This window comes from Oncorhynchus mykiss, chromosome 16 (assembly GCF_013265735.2).
Source record: "Oncorhynchus mykiss isolate Arlee chromosome 16, USDA_OmykA_1.1, whole genome shotgun sequence".
NCBI classification, from domain to species: domain Eukaryota; kingdom Metazoa; phylum Chordata; class Actinopteri; order Salmoniformes; family Salmonidae; genus Oncorhynchus; species Oncorhynchus mykiss.
In genome coordinates this window covers 70,074,200-70,095,353 of record NC_048580.1, presented here as the reverse complement: position 1 = coordinate 70,095,353, position 21,154 = coordinate 70,074,200, and the positions used below count along the sequence as shown (strand labels likewise).

The following is a 21,154-nucleotide window of genomic DNA, read 5'->3' as shown; positions in this document are numbered from 1 at the left end:
ATTCATACATTGAAAAATGTGACATATTTTGTCTTTACTCTTACAAGAAAATTGCAGATCATCATGTTCAATTTGATGACAATATGATAAGCACAATATGATTTTATTCATTCATTTTATTCAACACAACCTTTCAGTCATTGCACTTACAAGCATCTATAAGAAAATATCAAAAAGCATTTGGTTAAGAAATGCATTATTCATATGAAAACACACATCCTGTATTCAACATTCAATGTCTGTGCAGTCAACTGTTACCTCAGTGCACAAATTATTCAGCCATGTTAGACAAATGATGACAGTGGCCTACATAGAAGAAAAAAAACCCACAAAAAAACATGCAAGCAACATCTAATTTTACTTGTGTAAAAATGTCACATCACATCGCATTATTCCCTTGTGTTGCCTACATATAGATATAGTATAGAGGTTTGACAAACAAGTACGCTACTCTCCGATAAAATAAATTAAGACCCTTACCACATAGGCAAAAAAATAGTTTTATAAGTGAATTATTCTAGATTATACTGTTGCACTCAAGTGCTATTTCAGTGAATTATAGTTTCAACGGTCTATGGCAGAATATAAATGGCCTTTTCCAACATATGAACTGGGCATAGACATAGGAAATTCACAATAAAAAAGGCTAAACCTTGGCTAGTTTTTTTAAAATTTATTTCTGGCCACTCATATATTTAAATAAAGTAAAATTCTGAAACCCATCACAGTCAGCCATGTCATGAATCGCTGTAATTAATTTGTTAGGTCATCATTCATAAAGCGACAGTAAAATGCCATATTTCATAAGGAACCATCTAAAAAACATGTTTTTCTCTGTAGGTCAGTCTGTAGGCTACTCTATACAGGTACATAGAAGTATGAGAGGATGCTATGTATCTGCCTGGATCTTTCTGACTGGCTCAAGGCTGTTGCTGGTACTGGCTCTCTGTTGCGGTGTAGAAATCCTCCAGAACACTCTGAAGATACTCAAAGGTTGGACGGTCCTCGGGCTTGTTCTTCCAGCACTCCAACATGACGTCGTAGAGCTCCTGGGGACAGCTGTCGGTGCGCTGCATTCGGTAGCCTCTCTCCAGGGAGCGGATCACTTCTGGGTTCGTCATCCCTAGATGACAGAGCCAGCACAGAAGCACATCATTATAGGGCGAGACTGTGAACTTTACACTTTATTCATTTCATTCATCATTCAATGAACACACAGTACAGTACAAGTGCAAGTACAGCAGAGGGCATTGTTCTCATTCAGGTCCTCAGACCTGGATATGGTGTGCGTCCATAGCTGATGATCTCTGTCAGTAGGATGCCAAAGGACCAGACGTCTGATTTGATGGTGAAGGAGCCGTAGTTGATTGCCTCTGGGGCCGTCCACTTGATGGGGAACTTTGCTCCTGTTAGGGAACAACATTAGTGCTTTCTTACTGTACGTCTGCTGCCCCCTGCGGTCACTGAAAAGATATTACAGCAGCTTGTCTCAACATTGTGTTTTCTATTCAAACCATGTCACTCATTCACACTTCCCTCTGACACAATGATATCTGTCCCTCTGATACAGCATCCCACAGTTCCTTGTTCCAACTCTGACTTCCCTTGTTCTCTAATTCTAATTCCAAACCACTGTACTCTACCGTACTATTATTGGTTAACTCAGCCGTCATGTCACAGTCAGTTGAATCCCCCCTTTATGTGACACAGATACTTGTTCACCAAGGGGATACTGCTAGATGCTGATCTTACCCTCCCTGGCTGTGTACTCATTGTCCTCAATGATTCGGGCGAGGCCAAAGTCAGCGATCTTGCACACCAGAGCCTTGGACACCAGTATGTTGGCGGCTCGCAGGTCCCGGTGGATATAGTTCCTCTGCTCAATGTAGGCCATACCTTCTGCAATCTGTGGACAAAGACATGGTTGGATGTCCTCAGACAATAGGAAAGCAGGAGAATGGGTGCTTCAATTAATTCATGTCCCAAGTGCTCTCAATGATTTATTGTGAAATATATCTATTATCGACTGTATCCTTATGTAATACATGTATCACTAGCCACTTTAACTATGCCACTTTGTTTACATACTCATCTCATATGTATATACTGTACTCCATACCATCTACTGTATCTTGCCTGTGCTGCTCTGTACCATCACTCATTCATATATCTTTATGTACATATTCTTTATCCCCTTACACTTGTGTCTATAAGACAGTAGTTTTGGAATTGTTAGCTAGATTACTTGTTGGTTATTACTGCATTGTCGGAACTAGAAGCACAAGCATTTCGCTACACTCGCATTAACATCTACTAACCATGTGTATGTGACAAATAAAATTTGATTTGATTTGATTTATTGTTTTCCCTTTAGGTTCTGCTACAGGACAATAAAATAATCAGTCATTCAAACTTAAAATAATGATAATGATAGCTATAGTAATAAAGATAAAGGACTTTCAATTTGCCAATCGTGTCATTTACGACCACTGATTACTCTGATATCAACTCAACTGGGACAATATTTCCCTTTCATACTGACCATCTGGGCCCATTTTAAACTTACAACTACCATCAGGCTTGATCTTTCACCTCTCATCCTCTCTCTCTCTCTCTCTCTCTCTCATCCCCTCTCTCTCTCTCTCATCCCCCCTCTCTCTCTCTCTCTCTGCCCCCCCTATCTCTCTCTCTCTCTCTCTGCACCCCCCTCTCTCTCTCTACCTCTCTCTCTCATCCCCTCTCTCTCTCTCTCATCCCCCCCCCTCTCTCTCTCTCTCTGCCCCCCCTCTCTCTCTCTCTCTCTGCCCCCCCTATCTCTCTCTCTCTCTGCCCCCCCTCTCTCTACCTCTCTCTCTCTGCCCCCCTCTCTCTCTCTCTCTCTGCCCCTCCCTCTCTCTCTCTCTCTGCCCCCCCTCTCTCTCTCTACCTCTCTCTCTGCCCCCCCTCTCTCTCTACCTCTCTCTCTCTGCCCCCTCCTCTCTCTCTCTCTCTCTCTGCCCCCCCTCGCTCTCTCTACCTCTCTCTCTCTGCCCCCCCCCCTCTCGCTCTCTCTCTCTCTCTCTCTCTCTCTCTCTCTCTCTCTCTCTCTCTCTGATACACTCCTTCAATCGTTCTTTATTTCTTCCCCTCTCTTTCTCTTTTCTATCTCTCTCACACATGTATATAGACACAAACTGACTGACGTATTCCATCCACATCGCTAAAGTTCATCTCTATAAAGCTATTGAAATTTAAAGGCAATGTTTTGGCATTCATGGAGACTGCATTCACGGTAAACACTGGATATATATGTCAGCTCAATCCCAAATGACCTTTACATTTCTATCGCAACTAGATAAGCCTTATCTGTGTACCAATCTCAGTGGAATAATTGAACATAACTAAATCTGTCATAGTAGATTTCAATCTGAGCAGACCAATCTGTCTTCCTGTTCCCTTCTCTTTTAATGATCCTCTCTCTCTCTCTCTCTTTTTGTAACTCGACTCCTCATATTCCATTTCAATATCTTTTTTATTTTTTGTTTCATTCTCACACTTCACCTCCCCTCACTACATACAGCAGATGGCATAAACATGCCCATGCGTTCATAAGTTCTGCTTTTCTGTTCCTAAGTTCCTCATTGCCTCTCGATATCTGTAGCAACAGGTGTACAACTGGAAATACTGTATGGGCAGGTTTCAAACTGAAATGTTCCATTGTGATGCGTCTAATACTTTGTCAAAATAATTTTCACAGCACAATATTGTAGAACAGCAAAACATTGGCATGAAGAATTTGGTTTACAAACACATTCTGCCACACACACCTTCTTCTGCCAAGCTAAAGACAGGATTTGAATATTGAAATGCTGCCCACAATAGGAAAAACATGTACTCCAGAACAAAGGCATGAAACAGAAGAGTATTCAAATGAGTGGCTTGATATTGTCAGTAACTGGGTATAACAAGATCAAAGCATCCTCCCTTTTCTTTGGTTCTCTTTTCCCTTCTACCACAGTAGAAGACTGGGAGAATATAAAACCATACCATTTCGGAGAGAAAAAAATCCAGACTGACAATTTAAGTTTGACATAACTGAATCTCACCTGCGCTGAGAAATCAATGAGTTTGGGGAGCTGAACGCGGTTCCCTTCATCACTCTTCAAGAAGTCCAGCAAACTACCTAAACACACACACACACACACACGTGCACAAACACACGCGCGCACACACATGCACGCACACACAAGCACAAACACAGAAATGCACACACACACGCACGCACACACAAGCACAAACACAGAAATGCACACACACACACAAACACAGAAATGCACACACAAACACAGAAATGCACACACACACACAAACACAGAAATGCACACACAAACAAACACAGAAATGCACACACACACACACGCACAAAAAACAGTCAGTGACAGAAATACACTGACGTGTGGTTATGTAAATGTAAACAAAATGTCAAACTGTGGTGTACACACACCCTTTTCCATGTACTCTGTGATGATGTAGATTGGTTCCTCTTTGGTAACCACAGCGTTCAGACGAACCAGCTTGTCGTGCTGCAGGGCCTTCATCAGGTTGGCCTCGTCCAGGAAAGCCTCCACCGACATGGTGCCAGGCTTCATGGTCTTCACTGCCACCTTGGTGTGCTTGTTGTATGTAGCTACAGCAAAAGACACAAAGTCAAACCACATGACCTATGTTACCTCAGTTCAATGCTCCACAAAGCAAGAATGTTTTCAGACTACATATACAACTCCTGAGTGGCACAGTAGTCTAAGGCACTGCATCTCCGTGCAAGAGGTGTCACTACAGTCCCTGGTTTGAATCCAGGCTGTATCACATTTGGCTGTGATTGGGAGTCCCAAAGGGCGGCGCACAATTGGCCCAGCGTCGTCCCAGTTAGGCCGTCATTGTAAATAAGAATTTGTTCTTAACTGACTTGCATAGTTAAATAAAGGTTAAAAAAACAACATAAAAACTCATACTGATCTCCCAGTATTAGTCCAAACACAACCTTCTCAGAATGACAGAATAGAAGCTTTAAATGACATGGAGCTCACCCATCCAGACTTCTCCGAACTGGCCAGCCCCGAGCCTCCTGTCCAGTTTGAGGGACTCCCGAGGAATCTCCCAGGCATCCTTCTCCCAGGGCTTCTGGGGCTTGGGACTGAGACAGGGGCTGGTCAAGGCCTGGCACAGACCATCTCCCAGCTCTGTGGTAATAACAAACACATCCAGTATGACATCCACACACAAAGGAGATACAGGACATGAAATACATTCAGAAGTTTGCCCTAGCATTACACGCCCGATTCAAATAATCAAAGCTTGATGATTTGTTGATTATTTGAATCAGCTGTGTAGTGCTAGGGCAAAAACTAAAATGTGCACACCTTGGGGTCCCCAGGACCAGGATTGGGAAACACTGTCTTAGGTTAATAAGATTGAAATAGCCCTTCTCTAGTGTGTTGTGGAAGGCCGTGACACTCACTCTTATAGTGGCTGACCAGTTCCTGCAGAGTGGTGAAGGTGATGCGTGGGGAGATGTAGAAGCCACCGTTGTCCAGCGTACGGATCTTGTAATGCTTGACTGTGTCTCCTGATTGGGAATCACTGTCCCTCACGGATAGGGAGTAACTGCCTATAGCAGGAAGGAGACACGGCTTGCTAAAGTCTAAAAGGGCGCTTGTATAATGTACATGTATAAGAGCTTTTGAACTTGCTCACCCTTGGTGGTCTCACTGTCACGGATCATAAACGATCCCATTTTGTTTCCTGAGGCCAGCAGTTGCCTCTCTGCATCTTTCCTGCTCACTCCTTTAAAGAACCACCTGAAGGCGGGGAAAGTCATATCAGACTGATTCCTTTGAGCAGCACTACTCACAAACTACTCACACACTACTCACAAACTACTCACACACTACTCACACACTACTCACAAACTACTCACACACTACTCACACACTACTCACACACTACTCACAAACTACTCACACACTACTCACACACTACTCACACACTACTCACACACTACTCACACACTACTCACAAACTACTCACACAGTACACTGGAGAACTTTTTATGTGCCCCCTACCGATTGTGTTTTTATTGTTTGTTTATTTGCGTTGTTTGTAACTCATTTTTTTCGACTTATTTTGTACATAATGTTGCCGTTACCATCTCTTATGACTGAAAATAACTTCTGGATATCAGGACCGTGGTAACTCTCCACGGACTGGCAGAATTCATTTTTTCCTTTAACGAGTCTGACGAGGCAGACCCGAACGATATACTGCTTTTTCAGGAACAGGCCCAGATCCCCGTGATTTGTGTGAAGAGGAGGTGGAGAAAAAGGGTCCAGAGGGCGGGCTGCCTTCTGAGAATTCGTAGGCGATCGAATAAACCCCCACTTCCTTCCATTCTGCTAGCAAGCGTGCAATCTTTGGACAATAAAATAGATGACCTACACGGTAGATTAAACTACCAACGGGACATTCAAAACTGTAACATCTTATGCTTCACGGAGTCGTGGCTGAACGACGACACTATCAACATACAGCTGGCTGGTTATACGCTGTACCGGTAGGATAGAACAGCGGTGTCTGATAAGACAAGAGGCGGTGGACTCTGTCTTTTTGTAAATAACAGCTGGTGCATGATATCTAAGGAAATCTTGAGCTATTGCTCGCCTGAGGTAGAGTATCTCATGATAAGCTGTAGACCACACCATCTACCTAGAGAGTTTTCATATGTATTTTTAGCTCTTTTACGTGGCAGTCAGAGACTGGCACTAAGACAGCATTGAATGAGCTGTATTCTGCCAAAAACAAACAAGAAAACGCTCACCGAGAGGCGGCGCTCCTAGTAGCCGGGGACTTTAATGCAAGGAAACTTAAATCTGTTTTACCAAATTTCTATCAGCATGTTAAATGTGAAACCAGAGGGGAAAAAACTCTAGACCACCTTTGCTCCTCACACAGAGACGCTTACAAAGCTCTCCCTCGCCCTCCATTTGGCAAATCTGACCATAATTCTATCCTCCCAATTCCTGCTTACAAGCAAAAATTAAAGCAGGAAGCACCAGTGACTCGCTCAATACGAAAGTAGTCAGATGAACCAGATGCTAAGCTACAGGACTGTTTTGCTAGCACAGGAATATGTTCCAGGATTCCTCTGATGGCATTGAGGAGTACACCACATCAGCCATTGGTTTCATCAATAAGTGCCTTGTTGACGTCGTCTCCACAGTGACCGTACGTACATACCCCAACCAGAAGCTATGGATAACATGAAACATCCACACTAAAGGAGCGGCACTCTAACCCGGAAGCTTATAAGAAATCCAGCTATGCCCTCTGATAAACCATCAAACAGGCAAAGCGTCAATACAGGACTAAGATCATATTGTAATACACCGGCTCTGACGCTCGTCGGATGTGGCAGGGCCTGCAACCATTACAGACTACAAAGGGAAGCACCACCGAGAGCTGCCCAGTGACACAAGCCTACCAGATGAGCTAAACTACTTCTATGCTCGCTTCGAGGCAAATAACACTGAAACATGCATGAGAGCACCAGCTGTTCTGGAAGACTGCATGATCAAGCTATCCGCAGCCGATGTGAATAAGACCTTTAAACAGGTCAACATTCACAAGGCCGCAGGGCCAGATGGATAACCAGGATGTGTACTGCGAGCATTCGCTGACCAACTGGCAAGTGTCTTCACTGACATTTTCAACCTCTCCCTGTCTGAGTCTGTAATACCAACATTTTTTAAGCAGACCACCATAATGCCTGTGCCCATGAACACTAAGGTAACGTGCCTAAATGACTACCGACCCGTAGCACTCACATCTGTAGCCATGAAATGCTTCGAAAGGCTGGTCATGGCTCACATCAACACCATTATCCCACAAACCGCCCCAACATATCCACAGATGATGACATCTCTATTGCACTCTATTGCATTCCCTTTCCCACCTAGACAAAAGGAACACCTATGTGAGAATGTTATTCATTGACTACAGCTCAGAGTTCAACACAATAGTGCCCTCAAAGCTCATCACTAAGCTACGGACCCTGGGACTAAACACCTCCCTGTGCAACTGGATCCTGGACTTCCTGATGTGCCGCCCCCAGTTGGTAAGGGTAGGTAACAACACATCCGTCACACTGATCCTCAACACAGGGGCTCCTCAGGGGTGTGTGCTCATTCCCCCCCTGAACTCCCTGTTCACTCATGACTGCACAGCCAGGCACGACTCCAACACCATCATTAAGTTTGCAGATGAGACAACAGTGGTAGGCCTGATCACCGGCAACGATGAGACAGCCTATAGGGAGGAGGTCAGAGACCTGGTCGTGGGGTGCTAGGACAACAACCTCTCCCTCAACTGGTGCCAGGACAACAACCTCTCCCTCAACGTGATCAAGACAAAGGAGATGATTGTGGACTGCAGGAAAAAGAGGACCAAGCACGTCCCCATTCTCATCGACGGGGCTGCAGTGGAGCAGGTTGAGAGCTTCAAGTTCCTTGGTGTCCACATCACCAACAAACTAACATGGTCCAAGCACACCAAGACAGTTGTGAAGAGGGCACGACAAAACCTATTCCCCCTCAGGAGACTGAAAAGGTTTGGCATGGGCCCTCAGATCCTCAAAAAGTTATACAGCTGCACCATCACTGCCTGGTATGGCAACTGCTCAGCCTCTGACCGCAAGGCGCTACAGAGGGTAGTGCGACCGGCCCAGTACATCACTGGGGCCAAGCTTCCTGCCTTCCAGGACCTCTATACCAGGCGGTGTCAGAGGAAGGCCCTAAAAATGGTCAAAGACTCCAGCCACCCTAGCCATAGACTGTTCTCTCTGCTACCGCACGGCAAGCAGTACGGGAGCACCGTCTAGGTCCAAGAAGCTTCTAAACAGCTTCTACCCACAAGCCATAAGACTCCTGAACACCTTGTCAAATGGCTACCCAGACTATTTGCGTGACCCCCCCCCCCCCCCCCCCCCACTCCTCTTTTACACTGCTGCTACTGTCTGTTATCATCATCTGCATAGTCACTTTAATAACTCTACCTACATGTACATATCACCTCAACTAACCGGTGCCCCCGCACATTGACTCTGTAAATAGTCTCGCTATTTTTATTTTACTGCTGCTCTTTAATTACTTTTATATCTTTTTGTTATCCGTATTTTTTTTTTTTAAACTGCATTGTTGGTTAAGGGCTTGTTCGTAAGTAAGCATTTCACTGTAAGGTCTACTACACCTGCTGTATTCAGCATTTCACTGTAAGGTCTACTACACCTGCTGTATTCAGCATTTCACTGTAAGGTCTACTACACCTGCTGTATTCAGCATTTCACTGTAAGGTCTACTACACCTGCTGTATTCAGCATTTCACTGTAAGGTCTACTACACCTGCTGTATTCAGCATTTCACTGTAAGGTCTACTACACCTGTTGTATTCAGCATTACACTGTAAGGTCTACTATACCTGTTGTATTCAGCATTTCACTGTAAGGTCTACTACACCTGCTGTATTCAGCATTTCACTGTAAGGTCTACTACACCTGTTGTATTCAGCATCTAACTGTAAGGTCTACTACACCTGTTGTATTCAGCATTTCACTGTAAGGTCTACTACACCTGTTGTATTCAGCATTTCACTGTGAGGTCTACTACACCTGCTGTATTCAGCATTTCACTGTAAGGTCTACTACACCTGCTGTATTCAGCATTTCACTGTAAGGTCTACTACACCTGCTGTATTCAGCATTTCACTGTAAGGTCTACTACACCTGTTGTATTCAGCATTTCACTGTAAGGTCTACTACACCTGCTGTATTCAGCATTTCACTGTAAGGTCTACTACACCTGCTGTATTCAGCATTTCACTGTAAGGTCTACTACACCTGTTGTATTCAGCATTTCACTGTAAGGTCTACTACACCTGTTGTATTCAGCATTTCACTGTAAGGTCTACTACACCTGTTGTATTCAGCATTTCACTGTAAGGTCTACTACACCTGTTGTATTCAGCATTTCACTGTGAGGTCTACTACACCTGTTGTATTCAGCATTTCACTGTAAGGTCTACTACACCTGCTGTATTCAGCATTTCACTGTAAGGTCTACTACACCTGCTGTATTCAGCATTACACTGTAAGGTCTACTACACCTGTTGTATTCAGCATTTCACTGTAAGGTCTACTACACCTGCTGTATTCAGCATTTCACTGTAAGGTCTACTACACCTGTTGTATTCAGCATTTCACTGTAAGGTCCACTACACCTGTTGTATTCAGCATTTCACTGTAAGGTCTACTACACCTGCTGTATTCAGCATTTCACTGTAAGGTCTACTACACCTGTTGTATTCAGCATTTCACTGTAAGGTCTACTACACCTGCTGTATTCAGCATTTCACTGTAAGGTCTACTACACCTGTTGTATTCAGCATTTCACTGTAAGGTCTACTACACCTGTTGTATTCAGCATTTCACTGTAAGGTCTACTACACCTGTTGTATTCAGCATTTCACTGTAAGGTCTACTACACCTGCTGTATTCAGCATTTCACTGTAAGGTCTACTACACCTGTTGTATTCAGCATTTCACTGTAAGGTCTACTACACCTGTTGTATTCGGCGCATTGTGAAGTTTGATTTAATTTGCTTGATTTGAACATACTTACTCTTCGGTTTCAAGGCTGTCTATGGCTACATAGTTACTGGGGATGAAGCCTTCCTGGCCTGTGCTGATTGACTGGGCTCTCCACCATTCTCCAGACCTACAGAAAGAGAGAAAGATAGAGGGAGAGACAGACAGACAGACAGACAGACAGACAGACAGACAGATTGTGAGAGGTGGGGGAATATGTATTATATGTATTGTATACAGTGCTCTGTATGGGGTATGAATGCATCATGTTTATGTATAATTGTCAGAGACACTCACTCCTGTAAGATTTTAAGCTTGTCTCCCTTCTTGAAGCCCAGGTCTCCATCATTTATACCCTCATAGTCATACAGTGCGATAGCAATGCTCTCAGGACCTGGAGGGGGAGGGGCAGAGAATGTGTGTGTGTGTGTGTGTGTGTGTGTGTGTGTGTGTGTGTGTGTGTGTGTGTGTGTGTGTAAAAATACAAATAAATTAAATGCATGCACACATATGACAAAGAGAGACTTTGTGTTTGTGGGTGCCATCAAGTGCAATTCTTACATGTTTAAAAACAACAATAGGTCACTTCCTGTCTGGCTGCTTTACTGGTATAGCTGTGGAGAGATCATCTGCTGTCTCGTGTGCTGAAACTCTGAGTGTGGTGAAACTCTGAGTGGGGGCTATCTCAAACTACACGCTCTCCCCCTCTTTCACTTTCATCCTCAGCCATAAGTCTAGAACTACACGACAACAAACAGATTGCCGGTTCACGCTGACAGTATGTCGTGTCACTGCTGACAGTATGTCGTGTCACTGCTGGAAATACAGTGTGATAAGCTGAGCACTGTGATAGTTCCTACATCACAAATTCAAGTGAGCAACTGTCACATCTCTGTGTCGTACTCACCGTCAGAGGGGACTGTAGGGCCAGTGGAGATGGTTCTATTCTGTGAAAGACAGAAAGAGATTGAAGTCGAGGAAATAGGAAATGTAGTTAGGAGAAAGTGAACAAAAGGGAGAAGATAATGACGGGTCAAATGACAGATGACGTAAAAGTGAGATAAACGGACAGAAAACAGAAAGAGACACACCCCCCCCCCCTGAAAATATTTTAATAATATTTTTAAACAACATCCTTGCCTTTGTTGCACTAACGCTCACTCTTGTCTTTTCTCACGAGCACTGACTTTGCTGAGAGTTGCTTTATTGAGGAAAACATTTCCTTACTATGACCTGTGATATGTGATTGTCCTCACCTAGCTATGGACGCATTAACCAGTAAGTCACTCTGGATCAGAGGGACTCTGCAAATGACTAAAATGTACATGCAAATTCAATGTCTGTTCAAACAATGATCACAAAATGAATTTCTGCATTCATTGGATGTTACTTCCCCTTCCTCATTCAGAATTTCAGCGCTTACAGTCGCTTTACTGTAAACACACAGGAAGTATTGACCACCCTAGACACTCAGGGAAACCGACTTACAGATCAGTCACTTACTGTGCATTTGGCAACAGAGGAGAGTCTAGCAGTTATGCAAAAGCAACAACTAGTTAGAACATGAGTTATATGGGTAATGCACCTCACATATCAATACTCTGTGCATAGTCATATTGTAGGGAGGCTAACACGTTACTTTTCACTATGTTGTCTCAGTGACAATGATAAATATAACTCATTAGAATTTCCCTTTTCAATGACCATGTCCCCTACTGATCTTTCATCGATTTCTCATCACCATCCTTATCGTCATCGTCACCATCCCCATCATCACCACCATCATCACCATCATCATCATCACCATCATCACGCCCAGGTTTTCACTCACAGCCTTGGTCCCAGTGGTGGGGTCTTTGACATAGTGGGCTGGCTGAGTCCGGCTCAGAGTGTCATCATTCACTCCTTTGCTGCTGGGATCCTGCTGCTCCTTGGACCCCACGCAGCCCATGGTGGAAGAACCTAACAATTTGTTGTTTCAGAAAATATCAGTCAGAATACAATGTCATTTACTGTACGCTACTGTTTGAGTTTACTTTCACTACATCCTGTTTCCCACACAAGTCTACATGTCACACAGCTTTTTGGAAGCAAAACAATTCTAGAAGTCTTCCGAATCACCAGAGCGACACCAAACTAGCAACACCCAGCCACGCCTTTGGGACACCAGAGGTGGCATGAAGAACTCTTTGTTTTTCACATAAAACTGTAACTTTAGTAGCGTTGTGGGTGGAGTCATAGGATCTGTGGGTGGAGTCAATATGGTCTGTGGGTGGAGTCATATGATCTGTGGGTGGAGTCATAGGATCTGTGGGTGGAGTCAATATGGTCTGTGGGTGGAGTCATAGGATCTGTGGGTGGAGTCATAGGATCTGTGGGTGGAGTCATAGGATCTGTGGGTGGAGTCAATATGGTCTGTGTAAAATATTTTAAAAAGGGACATTAGAGAGAGGGGGAATTCTTCTGATTGAACAGAGCTTTGTCTGTGTGAGAGATACAGGACTGTCATTTTCTGGTTCATCTGTGTTAACATAAACAGAGGAACTGGAGTATTCAACGGGTGAGAGTAGGAGAGAGCGGCAGAGAGATTGAGAGCTAGAGAGACCTTTAAGTTACAGTGGGAATAGACCTTCACCACAGCGTGAGTGTAACCGGTGAGAAAAGGCTAGCTACTATAGTTAGTGGTGGGCGCTAGTAGCGTTTCAATCCGTGATGTCAATCACTCTAAGACCTTGAAGTAGCTTGAGGCTTTCGTGGAGCGATAGGTAGCGATGCTAAGTGGGAGGCAGTTATTGATGTGTTTAGAGGGTTGCTGGTTCAATCCCAGGTTTGGGCAAGGAGAGGGATGGAAACAACACTGTGATATTAGCATGGATGAGTGAGTGTATGTTGTTGACACCTTATAGGATAAATCTGGCATGAATTACTTCACTGTGACTAAGGCAAACTACTAACACAAATGTTCATAGAACACTTTCAAAATTCTACTTTTAAAACTGATGAGAGAAGGAAGTGATGTTTATCAGAGAGAGAGAGAGAGCGAGAGAGAGAGAGAGTGAGAGAGAGAGAGAGAAAGCATCTGAGAGCTATTACTGTAACCTAACAGAAGAAAATGTGACTGAAGTCATCATAGAGGTTATTTTCTCGTAGAGAGCTGATCTACGATCACATCTCCCCATGTCCATATATTCATATTCTTTATGATTTTATTTATTTTATTTTACCTTTATTTAACCAGGTAGGCAAGTTGAGAACAAGTTCTCATTTACAATTGCGACCTGGCCAAGATAAAGATCTAGGATCATGTCTCCCCGTGTCCATATAATCATATTCATTATGATCTAAAAGGGAAAACTGACCCTAGCTCAGTACTCTGAGACACTTTGTGAATATGGGCTCTGAACACATTTTACTGCACTCAGTATTTTAGGATGTGGAGGATTGCTGCTGGATGACAGCCATATATCTCATGACATAGTCATGGAGAATGTTTATCTTTAAACAGTTACGCAAAGCTTCCAATTGGCTAATTCATCCGCCTCTCCTCTCCCTTGGTAACTATTCCTCAGGGTGTTGGCTGTAAACGAGCACGTGTTCTTCGTCAACTTAACTGGTCAAATACACATGGCTGTATCTATCTGCATACAACCACTTGATCAAAAATAATGGTGTAAATATTCACTTCCCTTTTCCATTTAAATGGTGTTCCTCTTCGCTTGATCTGTTAGCTTTTACAGGGAGGATAAGTTCAAGTTTAACTTCCAGCAAACCTGTTTATGATTACATAGTTTTCATTTCCACAGTTCATAGGCAGATAATGCAAATCCCCAAAAACTGATTCGTGAAGATGCTGGAGACAAAGTGAAAACTGATTTCCTATTCTCAAAAATGTTTCACTTACATAGTACACTCAAACACCACCACCACAAAAAAATTAAAAATAAAAATAAAACACAGAATGTGTATGGTTATTGTGAATGGAAAAGGTTCAGATTATCCTTATGCCAATGTTCCCAAATTACAGGTAGCCTATAGGAAGCCACACCCCTGAATCTCAGGAGAAGACATTTCTTCTTGAGTGTCAGCCCGCCCAGTAGTCCAAGGATTCTCATCCGTTTACAAACCTCCTCAGACTCATATCGATCAATTCGTCCTCCATGAATCTAATAAAGCCATGACACACATGGCATGCACTTCATGTACAGAGGAAGTTAACTGGAGGTGAAGCCCAGACCGTACAAGCTTATCCTTGTCCTCTCCATCCATCTCTCCTGCAGTCTCTTGAACAAATCAGCCCCTAATAGCACCTCCAACCATCCTCCTCAGGTCTCTGGGAGTGTCTGTCTGTTTGCCTGTCTGTCTCCAACACACCATATTGCCCACGGATGTAAATCTAGTGAGCTGTGGAAGCCCTGCATCATGTGTGCCTCTGGCCCTAACTGCTATCATGGCATCTGACGCAGGGCAGGCGGCAGGCGTTTGAAACTGGGACTGGACACCATGTGAAAAGGAAAAACTGCACTGCTAAACCTCCCCTGCTCACCTCGCACGCACACACACTGCAATGCCATGTCCCCAAGCACCATACACACAGGACACTTTGCATTGGGAGGATTTGTCTCTGCAATTAGGAGAGTGGCAGTATGGCACGAGGTTCTCTGATAGGCTTCTCCAACATTAAGTATTGACTTCCTGTTTCCTGAAGTAGAAACTAGAGACACACTTGACCTGATGAAACACTGATAGAACTATAGGAACTACTGTCAGCGTAAATGTGAGGAAATGTGAGGTTTTCCAGCACAAGTTGATGCAATCACAATGTGCTATAAAGCAAATTGGGTCTTAAATATAGAGTAGATTGACTCATCAGATATCCATGCAAGATTAGCATTGATTAAAAAAAATAGTAGTAATCAATTATTATGGTGTTTACTTAGTTTTAAAAAAATGCACCATTACTACACTCCTAAAGGGGTTCTTCCGCTGTTCCCATAGGAGAACCCTTTGAGGAACCCCTTTTGGTTCCAAGTAAAACCATTTTGTTTCCACGTAGAAACTTTTTTGAGTTCCATGTAGAACCCTTTACACAAAGGGTTCTACATGGAACCAAAAAGAGTTCTACCTGGAACCAAAAAAGAGTTATACCTGGAACCAAAAAAGGGTTATCCTATGGGAACAGCCGAATAACCCTTTTCAAACCCATTTTTTTCTAAGATTGTGTTTTCCTTCAATAAATAGATTTACAAGCCATGAATAGGTGTTGCACCTGTGAATACACAATGTGAATATCGTATTCGGTGTTGAGTCCGTAGGATAAGCAATAACTTTTGGTTCCTCTTTACATTAGCCTAGGCAAAAAGAAGGCTCAGCAAAATGGAAAAGAAATAGGCTACTTCTCAACATTTCTGAGCTAAAATGGACAGTAAAGACTTATGTATATATATATATTTTTTTAAATTAAGAAACAGTTAAAATACATTTCACCTTTACCACCATTTATGTGAACATCATAATTCTGTAGTTTCTCAACTATCATCAGTGTAGGAATTACATACATAAACCAATAGCAAACACCGTAATATAGTCATACATAATAACACGGTCATAAATCCCTTTAATGCGCAATTTTCATAATACCACTGAATGACCCAGATGGGAACCGTTTAAGAAAACATCCATCCATCTGTTCGTCGTCTTATTTAAGAAATGCATATTGTCTATGAATATCAGTGAGTAGGTTATACATGTTCACCTTCGTGGTCTAGAAGAAAAAAATGAGAGGGAATTACCTCGTTCCAACCAGCTGTATAATCCTTGGCCGCTATATGGCCAAATGGTCTTCTAACCTTGAATTACTTGTATTCTTTAGAAAGCACTTATTTGTATTTAATTTTATGTCCGCTCCTCCATCCCGAATCGTGATAACAATTCCGACAGAAAGTCCTGTTTTAGTTGTATACGAGGAAGTTAGTGCCTCGGCTCGCATCTAACTGTAGATGAGGAACTTCCTCTCTGACTCTTGGCACTGGCACTGTCACATCAATGAAGACACGGATATCTTTGAGGGCAGTTTTTTTTTTTTTTACTCTTCCGGAAAGTAGCGGAGTAAGTAAGCCTAGAGATGGTCTGAATATGCACAGTTAAAAATACAACTACACGCTATCTTTCTTGAAAATAAATTAAATTTAAAATATACGGTAGCCTATAGCTTATCTCTGTCTATGAAACGATTTATGTGCTTTGAATTGTAAAAGTTGTCTTGATTATTAAAGTGACTCATACATTTCTGCAGCTTGTTTTGGTACACGCTGTAAGAAAGTGGACATAACTGCTGTATCAATTCTCAATAACCTTAATCTTTGTAAACAAAAAAAAAAAGGGATATATATGCTCAAATGTGATCCCGAATGACATGTGGACAGCGTTTTATTAGCCTTTAGCCCTAACAGCATGCTTAACTGGAGTCTCACAGACAACATCCCACAGTCATTGAGGGCATGGATGGAGCAGGGTGGTGTGGGCCCATCGGGCTAGGTCAGGATATTAAAAAAAAAAAATCCTCAGGCTCTTGGAACTAATCCTTAATCAAATGTCAGGATTAAAGACCAATGTCCTCTGATCCACAGCTTGATAAAGAGAGGGAAAGGGAGGGTCTTAGATGGGACAAGGCTCTGGGCCTCAGAAATGTACGAGTGAATGCTCATACTCATCTGATCATCTCCATCAACACTTCCTGCAGTCTCAATGCTATCAGATCTGCTTCAACTCCCTGATCACACGCCATCTCCTCCACTACCCTTTAATGTGCTGATTTGTTGTTATACTTTATACAATAAAACAGCTTTATTCATCTTTTAGCTGACGAAACACAACTAAACCTTAACTAAATGTTGGGATTGCTAAAGGGCCTGGACAGGTTGTTCTGCTTGAGTAAGCCTGGTCAATGTTTAAACAATATCCATTTCTAACCTGACAAAGACTTACACTACTGACTGTTCTCGCTTCACTTTTATCTCATCTATCTTTCACTCACATCAAATCAAATGTTATTTGTCACATGCGGCCGAATACAACAGGTTGTAGACCTTACCGTGAAATGCTGAATACAACAGGTTGTAGACCTTACCGTGAAATGCTGAATACAACAGGTTGTAGACCTTACCGTGAAATGCTGAATACAACAGGTTGTAGACCTTACCGTGAAATGCTGAATACAACAGGTTGTAGACCTTACCGTGAAATGCTGAATACAACAGGTTGTAAACCTTACCATGAAATGCTGAATACAACAGGTTGTAGACCTTACCATGAAATGCTGAATACAACAGGTTGTAGACCTTACCGTGAAATGCTTACTTACAAGCCCTTAAACAACAATGCAGTTCAAGAAATAGAGTTAAGAAAATATTTACTAAATAAACTAAAGTTAAAAAAATAAATAAAAAAAAGTAACACAATAAAATAACAATAACAAGGCTATATACAGGGGGTACATGTCCCCAGTCAGTGTTCGGGGGTACAGTAATTTGTACATATAGGAAGGGATAAAGTGACAATGCATAGATAACAACGAGTAGCAGCAGTGTAAAAACAAGAGGGGGGGGGGGGGCATTTGATTAATCATTCGGGTGGCCATTTGATTAATTGTTCAGCAGTCTTATGGCTTGAGGGTAGAAGCTGTTGAGGAGTCTTTGAACTCAGACTTGGTGCTCCGGTATCGCTTGCCGTGTGGTAGCAGAGAGAACAGTCTATGACTTGGGTAAGTGGAGTCTTTGACAATTTGGGCCTTCCTCTGACACCGCCTAGTATATAGGTCCTAGATGGCAGGAAGCTTGGCCCCTGTGATGTACTCGGCCGTTCCCACTACCCTCTGTAGTGCCTTGCGGTCGGATTCCAAGCAGTTGCAGCAGGTCAGGATGCTCTCAATGGTGCAGCTGTAGAACTTTTTGAGGATCTGGGGACCCATGCCAAATAATGTTAGAGCCAAGACAGTCACCACTGTCTTGGTGTGTTTGGACCATGATGTGTGTGATATGTGTAGGTGATGTGGACACCAAGGAACTTGAAACTCTCGACCCGTTCCACTACAACCCTGTCTATGTGAATGTGGGTGTGTTCGTCCCTCCTTTTCCTGTAGTCCATGATCAGCTCCTTTGTCTTGCTCACTGCCAGGTCTCTGATCTCGTTCAGCCACGACTCGGTGAAACATAAAATATTATAGTTCTTAATCTCCAGTTGGTAGTCTCGGACGGAGATCATCCAGTTTATTCTCCAGTGATTGCACATTGGCCAATAGTACGGATGGTAGAGGTGTGTTACCCACTCACCGACGAATTCTCACAAGGCACCCCGATCTCCACCCCCTGTATTTCCGTCTTTTCTTCAAGCGAATGATGGGGATTTGTGCCTGGTCCCAGAGAATGATGGGGATTTGGGCCTGGTCTCAGAGAAGCAGTATATCCTTCGCGCCAGACTCCTTAAAGAAAAATCTTCATCCAGTTCGAGGTGAGCAATCGCTGTTCTGATATCCAGAAGCTAATTTCGGTCATAAGAGACGGTAGCAGCAACATTATGTATAAAATGAGTTACAAACAATGCGAAAAAACACTTTCTCTCTCCTATAGCTTTCTCTTCTTGATCTTCATCTCCCTCCCCCTTCCTCTTGACTCTTTATAGTCTCACTATAACACATCTACTTACAGACATTCCTGCTAGGATGAGGATGGTAACAGAGAGATTTAAAACGGGTCAGTACTGTCCACGTGATAGTAAGACAACGGCTCTGCACTGTCCACTTGACAGTAACACAATGACTCTTTTCTTCCAATACAGAAGCTGCTAGCCAGCGTGGGCCCTCCATATGCAAATCAGACTGGAGAACGAGGAACTTCACCTGTGTGATACAGATATACCTTTAATAGTTACTCACGCAATTATGTGTGCGGCTGCCTGTATACAAATCAAGTAACGCCAAAGGTGCACTTTGGGATGACAGAGGAGGGAACGTGAGCTGGTTGAGAAACACCAGGGGTAATCTTGGATGTCTATGATCTCTGATCTCCTTGTTTATGGGGTATAGTAAAGCCCTACAGTTGTGTATCTATAATTCTACAGTAGCAGTCAAAAGTTTGGACACACCTACTCATTCAAAGGTTTTTCTTTATTTTTACTATTTTCTATATTGTAGAATAATAGTGAAGACGTCAAAACTATGAAATAACACATATGGAATCATGTAGTAACCAAAAAAGTGTTAAACAAATCAAAATATATTTTATATTTTGGATTCTTCAAAGTAGCCTTAGCCTTGATGACAGTTTTTCACACATTCTCTCAACCAGCTTCATGAGGAAGTCACCTGGAATGTATTTCAATTAACAGGTGTGTCTTGTTAAAAGGGAATTTGTGGAATTTCTTTCCTTCTTAATGCATTTGAGCCAATCAGTTGTGTTGTGACAAGGTAGGGGTGGTGTATAGAAGATGAGTCCAAATGTTAGATTTTTGGTTCTAACCGCCGTGTCTATGTGAGACGCAAAGTAGGTGAACGGATGATCTCTGCATGTGTGGTTCCTACCGTGAAGCATGGAGGAGGAGGTGTGATGGTGCTTTGCTGGTGACAGTATTGGTGATTTATTCAGATCTCAAGGCACATGCCACCCCATCTGGTTTGCGCTTAGTGGGAGAATAATTTGTTGTTCAGCTGGACAATGACCCAACACACCTCCAGGCTGTGTAATGGCTATATGACCAAGAAGGAGAATGATGGAGTGCTGCATCAGATGACCTGGCCTCCACAATCACCTGACCTCAACCCAATTGAGATTGTTATTTTTACCTTTATTTAACCAGGCAAGTCAGTTAATAACAAATTCTTATTTTCAATGATGGCCTAGGAACAGTGGGTTTTCTGCCTGTTCAGGGGTAGAACGACTTGTACCTTGTCAGCTCAGGGGTTTGAACTTGCAACGTTCCGGTTACTATTCCAACGCTCTAACCACTAGGCTACCCTGCCGGCCCGGCAGGTCCACAGTTAACAGTGGATGTCAGAGCAAAAACCAAGCTATGAGCTTGAAGGAATTGTCCGTAGAGCTCCGAGACAGGATTGTGTCGAGGCACAGATCTGGGGAAGGGTACCAAAGAATGTCTGCAGCATTGAAGGTCCGCAAGAACACAGAGGCCTCCACCATTCTTAAATGTAAGAAGTTTGGAACCACCAAGACTCTTTCTAGAGCCGCCCAGCCAAACTGAGCAATCGGGGGAGAAGGGTCTTGGTCAGGGAGGTGACCAAGAACCGGATGTTCACTCTGATAGAACTCCAGAGTTCCTCTGTGGAGATGGGAGAACCAACCATCTCTGTAGCACTCGTCCAATCAGGCCTTTATGGTAGAGTGACTAGACGGAAGCCACTCCTCAGTAAAAGGCACATGACAGCCCTCTTGGAGTTTGCCAAAAGGCACCTAAAGACTCTCAGACCACGAAAAA

At 43.1% G+C, this 21,154-nt stretch overlaps 1 protein-coding gene across 1 annotated transcript; it reads right to left on the bottom strand.

The window, feature by feature from the left end:
• Positions 1-86: 86 nt before the first annotated feature.
• On the bottom strand, positions 87-16,661 carry LOC110492657 (tyrosine-protein kinase HCK). Its single transcript, XM_021567092.2, has 13 exons — positions 16,462-16,661; positions 12,504-12,634; positions 11,580-11,619; positions 10,970-11,066; positions 10,707-10,802; positions 5,734-5,837; positions 5,498-5,647; positions 5,067-5,219; positions 4,484-4,666; positions 4,086-4,162; positions 1,753-1,906; positions 1,275-1,406; positions 87-1,123 (listed from the first exon to the last, which is right to left on the bottom strand). The coding sequence occupies exons 2-13, from the start codon at positions 12,621-12,623 to the stop codon at positions 921-923; spliced, it is 1,509 nt and encodes a 502-aa protein (XP_021422767.1). The 5' UTR covers positions 12,624-12,634; positions 16,462-16,661; the 3' UTR covers positions 87-920.
• Positions 16,662-21,154: the final 4,493 nt, after the last annotated feature.

What these genes read in the sequence shown, in the direction of transcription:
- LOC110492657 (XM_021567092.2), bottom strand. Translation starts at nt 12,623, where the DNA reads ATGGGCTGCGTGGGGTCCAAGGAGCAGCAGGATCCCAGCAGCAAAGGA. An exon ending in TGACAGTGAGACCACCAAGG is followed by an intron (nt 5,648 to 5,733) that starts GTGAGCAAGTTC and finishes TTCCTGCTATAG; the next exon opens with GCAGTTACTCCCTATCCGTG. An exon ending in TGGACGCACACCATATCCAG is followed by an intron (nt 1,124 to 1,274) that starts GTCTGAGGACCT and finishes TCTGTCATCTAG; the next exon opens with GGATGACGAACCCAGAAGTG.